The sequence below is a fragment of the Trachemys scripta genome, chromosome 4 (genome assembly GCF_013100865.1).
Source record: "Trachemys scripta elegans isolate TJP31775 chromosome 4, CAS_Tse_1.0, whole genome shotgun sequence".
NCBI lineage: Eukaryota > Metazoa > Chordata > Testudines > Emydidae > Trachemys > Trachemys scripta.
The window spans coordinates 16422790-16431738 of NC_048301.1; the positions used below are offsets into that span (position 1 = coordinate 16422790).

At 45.7% G+C, this 8949-nt stretch overlaps 1 protein-coding gene across 1 annotated transcript; it reads left to right on the forward strand.

Annotated features, from left to right (window-relative positions):
• The first annotated feature begins 1865 nt into the window (after window positions 1–1865).
• Window positions 1866–8721, forward strand: AKAP5 (A-kinase anchoring protein 5). The gene is made up of 2 exons (XM_034770042.1): window positions 1866–1944; window positions 5611–8721. Exon 2 carries the CDS (start codon window positions 6253–6255, stop codon window positions 7744–7746), a length of 1494 nt encoding a protein of 497 aa, XP_034625933.1. The 5' UTR covers window positions 1866–1944; window positions 5611–6252; the 3' UTR covers window positions 7747–8721.
• The last annotated feature ends 228 nt before the right edge of the window (window positions 8722–8949 follow it).

An 8949-nucleotide genomic window follows, 5' to 3' on the forward strand; every position in this document is an offset into this window, starting at 1 on the left:
TGAGACTAATAGAAGTACTGGGCGCATAAGCTTTCGTGGGTAAGAACCTCACTTCTTCAGATGCAAGACCTAGGATCTAGGATGTCACCTAATTTTGCAGAATGATGGCCAGCAGTGTGCACTGAGTTAGGGTGCATGCTTGAAGTTTCCCTTCCCACGTCCTCAACATCTTGCTTACTGTGAAACCAGAAAGAAGCTTATACCACACATTGCATCACCAAGACCCTCATGCAAGCAAGAAAGCTTGAACAACCGATGTTGAATCCATGCCCATCCACGGCAGCCTTTGATCCCTTGGCAAATTATTCCCTTGCATTATCATCTTGCTCTGATGAAGCTGCATGAGAAACAAAATCTTGTCTCCCCTACAGTATTCCAAATGCAGGGTATTTAACTTCATTTAAGGAGGACTTATATCATTGAACCTGAAGTGATGTAGCTGAATTAGTGACCCTCTGCCTTTGTTGCCTCACCTTCTCTATTCCCTTGTTCTTGCCTCCTACTCACTATACCTTAGTACTGACAGGCAATGCTAAACTACAGGGGAGTGGAATTGTGTTGTAATTTGAACCCATATCCTACCCAGGACAGGTATGGAAGGGTATTAGTCCCCAAGAAATGTGTGAACTCAAGTCTGTTCATAAGCAGTAACAGTTTTTGAAATCAGGATCCGTATGATGTTGCTGGGCTAAATGTACATTGCTACATAGATGAAAGTATTGAATGAAAAGGGCAAGTGGAATTCCAAGAGCACTTTAGGCTTGCTTTACAGCCAGATCGTACTGGTGAGCACCTCAGCCAAGGACTGAGTGGGCCCAGAAGGGAACCCTGCCAATATTACTCCATAATAATCTGGGGGCCTCAGGCGCAAAACAAAAAGTGGTATTTTTCTAAGCCTTGCCCACGTTAGACAACCTCCCAGATTGTGCAGCTGTTTGAACTATACTCCTCCCTCTCCCTTCTTACGTGCTCTAATGAGCAGTGAAATAGTTTTTTTAAATTATCAGGGGGCAGCAGCGTTAGCCCCCATGGAGATGAATGGGGAAGTTCACAGCTCTCCCAACGTAGTTTCATGTAGTGCATCAGTTGCACTTGATTTGAATTTTCAGGGCTGTCTATGCAACCATACCAGCAGGAGCTCTATATAAAATTGAAACTTAGATGCTAGAGAACGAGAAGGCAGCAAAAAGGAGGGGCCCTGGCCGAAGATTGTCCTGGCTAACTCCAAGCCCTGGCTGGGCGACAGTCCTGACACTCACTCCTGAAATAGCCTTTGTCCCATCGGGCACCTTTGCAGAGAGGTCAGGGCTGCCAGGCAGGAGAGCCAGTCTTCCGAAACTGCTGCAGCCGAGCCCGGCCCGATACTGTAGGCAGTTACTGGCAAGCTCTCCCTGCGAGGTGTGCTGAGAGCAGCTCTTCCCTTCGGCTCCGCTCCACCGGGACAAGCCCGGCCGCTGCTCACTCCAGCCTGGCTCGCCTTCCAGAGCTCGCTGTGCGGTTGGTATTGCTGCCCTGCCAAGGGTGTGCACGGCGCGGTGCAGCCCAGGGGCAGGTGGGGCCGTCCCCGCAGTCCGTAGCGGAGAGCTGCGGCTCTGGCTGGGCGCGAGGGGAGAGCCGGGCTCCGGCGGGAGCAGGTTGCATGCCAGGTGCCTGCCCGCCGAGGTGCGTCTCCGGGCAGCCGCTGCAGCGCCCCCGTGCTTCTCCCGGCCGGGCCACGGTCCTGCCCGGCGCTTCCCAGCCCGGAGCCCCTGCGCGCGGCTGCTCTGCGCCCCCAGCTGCAGCTCGCGCTGGGGAGGGGGCGTGACTGGAGCGGGGCGTGGCCCCGGGGCCGGGCTCCCTGCTCCCCGCCTAGCGGCTGGGCGGGTCCCCGCGGCTGCACTAGCCGCAGCAGCAGCGAGCGGATCCGGCAGCAGGCGCCTCTCTCCGGCGGGCAGTGGGCGCCAGGTGAGAGCGAGAGCGGGCGTGGGCTGGGGCGGGTCCGCTGTCCTGCGTGGGTCAGGGAGCCGCCCAGCCCGGGTGCGGGGAGCGAGCCAGCCACGCTGCCATGGGGCAGGGGGCACCGTGCACCTCGCGCTCCGCGTGGGCAGAACGGGGCAGCGTCGGCCCGTGCTGGGGGCGCCGGGCCTGGGGGGCAAAGTTGGCCGGCGCTGGGCTGTGTTAGTGCTGCACCCCCGGCTTAGCGGGGAGTCGCGGAGCAGCCGGCCGGCCCCTGTGCAGAGAGGGTCCCTCTGTGCTCCGCGCCCGGAGAGCGCCGCGGTACCTTCCTCCGCGTAGGGGGCAGCGTCTAGGGAGCTGCCTAGTCCTAGGCACGGGGAGGGGACTGCCCTGGCCGCCGGGGAGCGGATGGGTATCTACCTTCGCGGGGTGGGGGGGCTGCGCAGGGTTTTGCAGCCCTCCCTTGGTCTGGATCAGTTGGGTGCAGGTGTGACTGTCCCTGGAGCAGAAGGCGGGGAGGGGGGTGGATGTCCCACTGCGGGATGGAGAGGGTGCGAGCGTCTCACGGTGCCCACCACTTCCTGGCCCAGCTCCCTGCCAAATCTGAAGGCAACAGGCACAAAGGGAGAAGACTGAAAACGGGGCAAGCCAGAAACGAATCACTGGGGCTCAGCTTCTCTGCTGCCAAGCCAGCCCTGTGCGCCTCAGATCCTGGCTCTGGATGATGGAACTGTTCACACGGAAAATCGGAGGGAGAATGGTGTTTTTTTTCGCCCCCCATCTACTTCTTTGTCTCGAGCTTCATTTTTCATTACAGTGCCTGGCACATGAAGGAGACAGGTGACTTGTATTGCGACAGCCTCTCTTCCTTCCCACAAGGGAGCTGATAGATCTCTTTACAGGCAAAAGTTTTCAATCTCTGTCATACCCTACTTGCAGTATGTAGCAGATTATTACTAATGGATCTCTTGCATTGGTGTGCTGGAATCCAGGCTTTTCATTATCAATCGCTCCCTAGAAAGACTTTCCCCGTCTATGTATGGCAGGGTAACACATCACTGTTGATGCAAGCTTTGGCTGAAGATTTGGTGAGTACTGTAGCAACATAAAGACAAAGGCCAACATTTTCAAACATGGGGCTAAAGTTAGAGAAATAAATCCATGTTTAGGATTCTAAAATAAATGGCATAATTTTCAGAATAAATGGCACCCACAACACTTATTGATCACAATGGAAGCTGGGAGTGTTTGGCACCTTTGAAAGTCAGCCCACCCATGTAGTTGTCTGAATAATGATGTAGGAGCTGAACTTTTAGCACCACTGTTGAAAATGTTGGCCATAGAATCAGTCCTATGTAAGGTGAATCTATTTGTTGGGAAACGGTGTGTTTGCAGACTACCAGAAATGTTTCCATTTCCTATAGTTTAGGAAACCTCCAGAGATTTGGAGGCCATATAAAGAAACGTGCATTGTGGGTGCCCGTGACTTGGTCTGTTGGCTGGCATGGATACCCTGTGGCTTTTTCTGTAATTTAAACATTTCTACTTCCTTTATTTTCTATTTTAAAAACATTAACTGAGAAAGATTCATTCAGAAAAGGGGTTATTGATTAAAGCTTCAATTCAGCAAGGTACTAAGCACATTGTAATTGTCATTCTGTGCAATTTCAGACACCACTAGCCTGAAGACTGCTAATAATCAGCATCCATTTTTTCTGCCATTCAAGAAATAGCCAGGGACATGGAGTGTACAAGAGGTGAAAGCACTGAGATGTGATGCTTATTGTGTCATTTGATCTAGAATTGCACAGTGATGTGAGCAATGTGATGAAGTGATCCCAGGGCATCCTGCTTTAAAAAATAAAAGAAGAGAGCGAGACTAGAGAAGACACCGAATCTTCTCTTGGCTCTTTTCTTCAGACAGATCCATTTCCTTGTCTTTCCAGCCAGAAATACAGTGATGTCGATGCAGGAGGAAACTAATGATGATTAAGGAATGCTTGTCTGAGTCTCATTTCCAAAATCAGTGTTTGTGTCAGTTACAGATTCCATATTCTGGATTGCAGATAGTTTCCACAGCACACATGATCTCAAGAGTAAGGTTTAGGAAAGCAAAGATTGACAAATAATTGTAGCAAAACATTATTTTTTACCCATATACAGATTGATTGCATGGAATAAAATATCCGTGCATTGCTTTGCTTGTATTTTTATATGTTCTTGCATTGCTAAGCCACAGCAAATAATGTTAGATAACTTCTAAATGCAATAATTTACTTTAGTTTTTTAAAACATACATACGATAATGTTTTTTAAAAAGTAAGACATAAAAGAAAATATTTATAAAGCATTTCCCAAAGTTATCCAAGAAGAGAGGATCCCAGGTATTCCCTGAGAAGTATGTCAGTGTGCTATAATGTGGGTTTGCGTCTTTATATTCAGGAATGTTCTGAAGGGTTACATACATTTTATGATGAACATGTGTTCTGTGAGAGTGGGGTTGCCATGGAAGCCTTGCACACACTGTAAATAAACCAAACTGTCTGAAGGAAGCTTATCTTTTATAACTCACAAACCCTCCTTTTTATGTTTCATGTAGCTGCATATTATCTTATGCATTAAGAATAAAAACATCTGCTATCTCAATTTAGAATTTCCCTTAAGGGAATTATGAGCGCTGTGACAGACCCAGACCAGTGGGGTACAGGAGTCTGGTAGAGGGCAAATATACTGGTCACTGGATGAGTAGTTTTCTGTTCCCTGAGTGACCAGAGCAGGGGCTGCACTAGAGTAATCAGGAACCTGCTAGAACCAGTTAAGGCAGGCAGGCTAATTAGGACACCTGGAGCCAATTAAGAAGAAGCTGCTAGAATCAATTAAGGCAGGCTAATCAGGGCACCTGGGTTTTAATAGGAGCTCACTTCAGTTTGTGGTGGGAGTGTGAGGAGTTGGGAGTAAGAGGTGCAAGGAGTTGGGAGTGAGGTGGTATGCTGCTGGAGGACTGAAGAGCACAAGCATTATCAGACACCAGGAGGAAGGTCCTGTGGTAAGAATAAGGAAGGTGTTTGGAGGAGGCCATGGGGAAGTAGCCCATGGAGTTGTAGCTGTCATGCAGCTGTTACAGGAGGCACTATAGACAGCTGCAGTCTACAGGGCTCTGGGCTGGAACCTGGAATAGAGGGTGGTCCTGGGTTCCCCCCAAACCTCCCAATTGACCTGGACTGTGGGTTCTTCCAGAGGGGAAGGTCTCTGGGCTGTTCCCCACCGGCATGGTGAATCTCTGAGGCAAGAAAATCTGCCAATAAGCCCAGGACCCACCAAGATAGAGGAGGAACTTTGTCACAGTGCGTATAGGTCAGAGGGGGAAAGGGTTTCTCAGGGGAAAAATATTTTCCTAACAAGTGAAATATAAAAATAAACTTCCCTTTCTACTCACATAAAAATTCATATATATGCAAGATTCATGTGATAGTTCTCCTATGTAACTAGTGTGGCACTCTTGAAACCCTGTTTTGCCTTCATATATTGAAACACTGCTCCCACTGATTGCAAGGGTGTATCTGGAATTTTAGAAATGAAATTCACAAAACTGAAAAATTACCCAGTTCTTATAAAAACAAATTGTATTTCCATTTTTACCACATTGTTTTTCATCATTTGTTTGTTTTGTTGCAGATACATATGAAGTAATTCGAGAGATGAAAACCTATACCCTATTTTTAAACATAAATGGCAAACCTTGCAATATGAATGGAAAGCAAATGAAATGCAAAGAAGGAAAGACAGAGAAACAGCTGACCCTATCACTGGAGGCAAAATAAGGCCACTTGGTGTGTCTGGCTCTTTTTTTGTAAAATCACTTCAATCCAATTGCTCAAAGAATGTGAAATAATGAACATATTAGCAAGTAGCAGTTGTTGATTGGTGCCCATCATAAAATGAAAACGGTCAATTTTTGATTTGATTTAACATCCATTAAAAAAATGTCAAACTGTTGCTGAAATAATATCATTGTATCAAGTAGTGTTTCAGGTTGACTATCCCAGAGATTAAACTGAACCTATTCAATAAAATACAGGATAGTGTGTTCTTAAAATCTATCCAGTCAGCCTTTCTCTCAGGATAGGCAAGAAAAAAAATAATAAATCATAGTGGAAATATAAATGATTGACTTGTTACACTACAGAACATTTCTTTGCATAACACCTCATCTGTTCACAAAAGTAATTTCATGTTTTTGGATGAAATTTCAAAGAACTGCACTCTGAACTTATCTGCAATTAATTTATCTGATGGGTTAATAGAAAAGAAAAATATATGAAGAAATTAGAAGGCAGGACCACAAATATGGAGAAGGCAGCTAAAGAAATTCAAGTGGAAAACACAGGACAATCAGAAAATCCTAGTGCAGCAAAACTGTGCCCTTCAACTGAAGAACAGGAAGAAAAACTCACAATGTTTTGTTTTAAGAAAAGAAAGAAGTCATGTAAGAAGACATTGGAGATGAAAGGTGTCTGTGAAGAAGACTCTGTAACCTTGAAACATACAAGCCAATCCATCAATTCAGCCCCTGGAGAAGGGGAAGTTTCCAACCAATCTCAGTCATCAAGGGGAGCCTGGGCAACTATAAAACGTCTAGTGACACCTAAGAGACGGTCAAAATCTTCAAGGAAGCAGACACACTCGGATTCTCAAGTGCAACTGGAGATAAATACCGAGGATCCTGGCTTGCAGAGTTTTCCAAAGAATCGGGTTAGTTCTGGGCTTAAAATTCCCTGTATACGGTTCTCAAGAGGCAAGAAAAAACCCAGCCATTCTGAAATAACAGAAGAATCAGATTGCAGTGTTAAAGCAAATGAACTGATGGGCATTTTGAATAAAGCTAACAGTGAACCAGAGGATTTGGCAGTAACAGTCAAATCTAGCATGGATCAATCCTTCAGCCAAGCCTCTGAAAAAAGTGACAGGAACTCACTTAATTCCACTGGGAAGAATGCGCTTTTGGTAGAGTCCAGACCAGACACTGATCAACACACACAGTGCATCGTTCAGTCAGAAATAACAAATCCAGAGGCAGTTGCTATAATGCTCCAGGAAAAGCTACACCAGAAGAGCCTACATGAAACTCCTGAACATACACCTGTAGCAAACAAGGGAGTTGATCTCGAAACCAGCCTTAGTGCTAATGTTTCTAAGGACCTACCAGATAATGTAGCTGAAGCCACAGAGGTACAAGAAACAAATAACCTCGATGATGCAGGGCTTGAATATAAAGAGTCTGGAAGGAACATAAATGCTAGTGAAGACTGTCAATCCAGAGAGAGAATAATGAGTTTCAATCAGTCAGCATTTAAAGATGATGCAGTAAGCGTGCAGAGCTGTTCAAGTGAACAATTGAAATTAGAAGAAAACAAGGACACTAGCGGAGTGAGCATTGTGATTACAATTACTGAAGCAGACGATGAGCCTGATGAAGAGGAGTCAAACCTGGACTGCAAGCTGTCCTCAATTACATGTGAACATAAGCAAAAGGGGAATAAAAAAATAAGTGGGAACCTCAATTTCAGTCAACTTTCTAATCGCAAAGAGGGCATAGTAGCAGGCAGTGGCCACAGGAGAGAGGCTAAAGTCTGTTCTCCTGCTCGGTCACCCAATGGTCTCAGTGATCAGGAGCACGGCACTTCAGAACAGTATGAACTGCTTCTGATAGAAACTGCTGCTTCACTTGTTAAGGCAGCGATTCAGTCATCTATAGAACAGCTGGTTAATGAAATGGCTTTGGACCATAGTAAACATAACAGTGTTCTGTAATGACAAGAATGCCCCAAAATATAGTATGACTCAACAGCAGCAATTTAAAATTGTTTAGCACCAAGATGAAAGGCTAGAAACAGTCTTAACTCCTTAGGTATTTGGGGTCTGTGTGTAGTGTATTTCTGCATGCTGGGTATGCCATTGTGTGTCTGTAAAATAGATCCAAGAATAAGGACTCAGTCCTGCAAAGTGTTGACAGGCTCATGGGATTGGGCTTTAAAACATTGTGATTGTTGATAGCTGTGGAAAAGGTAAGTTGTTGTATTTCAGTTTCTCTCTTGCAGTTTGGGGGCTCTATTATGTCACTCTATATTTTAGATTTTTTTCCTATTGTTTACATTTTATTTATTATACAGTATCTGTCAAAGGCCTCAGGGGTTACTGAGCACTCTCAACTGTATTGGGCCTGGTCCTCTACTCGTCATAATCAGTTGGAGTTTTGCCATTGATTTCAATGGCAACAAGATTGGGCCCATTGGACTTCAGTGCAGGTTGAGCATGTTCAGAACCTTGCAGGATTGGGTCAATGTCTCAAGATGCACATACTGTTTTAAAAACTACTACAATCTCAAACTTTCATGGCAATGCTATTATTGTATAAAATGAGGCAGGTATATAGAGGGCAGCATGTCATTTGGCCTATTCCATTGCCCAGAATGTCTTGTACATCTCAGACCGCGTTGAAGTCATGCACTAAGCACAAGTGTATCTGACTCACGGCCATGGGGTTGCCAAGAAAATGGTGCCACTTAACTTGTTGAAGGGCCTGCCCTGATCCATTCAAGTCAATGGTAAAACTTCCAGTTACATCAGTACTGCAGGTTTGGGCCTAAGTGAACAAGTTACTGATACAAATGCTCCCTGACTTACGCAAGCATTCCGTTCTGGAATGCCTTGCATAACTCGAATTTTGCGCAAGTCGGAAACGTATCTCCGACCATTACTCCAAAAAAAAAAAAAAAAAAAAAAAAACCCTCCTATTTCTAGCTTACAAAACTTTTTCCGCAAACTCAGATTTGCGTACGTCGGGTTTCCGTAACTTGGGGAGCGTCTGTATTCTCGTCTCCTGACACCTTCCTTTGTTTTTATAACATTGTAGTGCTGAGGCCAACTCTTTGCTTTAGCACACTTTTAATATGTAGTGTGTACTATAAATAGTAATGAGCTGCTAGAGCTCTAGTGGTGAAATATTTCCCCAGG

What these genes read in the sequence shown, in the direction of transcription:
- AKAP5 (XM_034770042.1), top strand. Translation starts at nt 6,253, where the DNA reads ATGAAGAAATTAGAAGGCAGGACCACAAATATGGAGAAGGCAGCTAAA.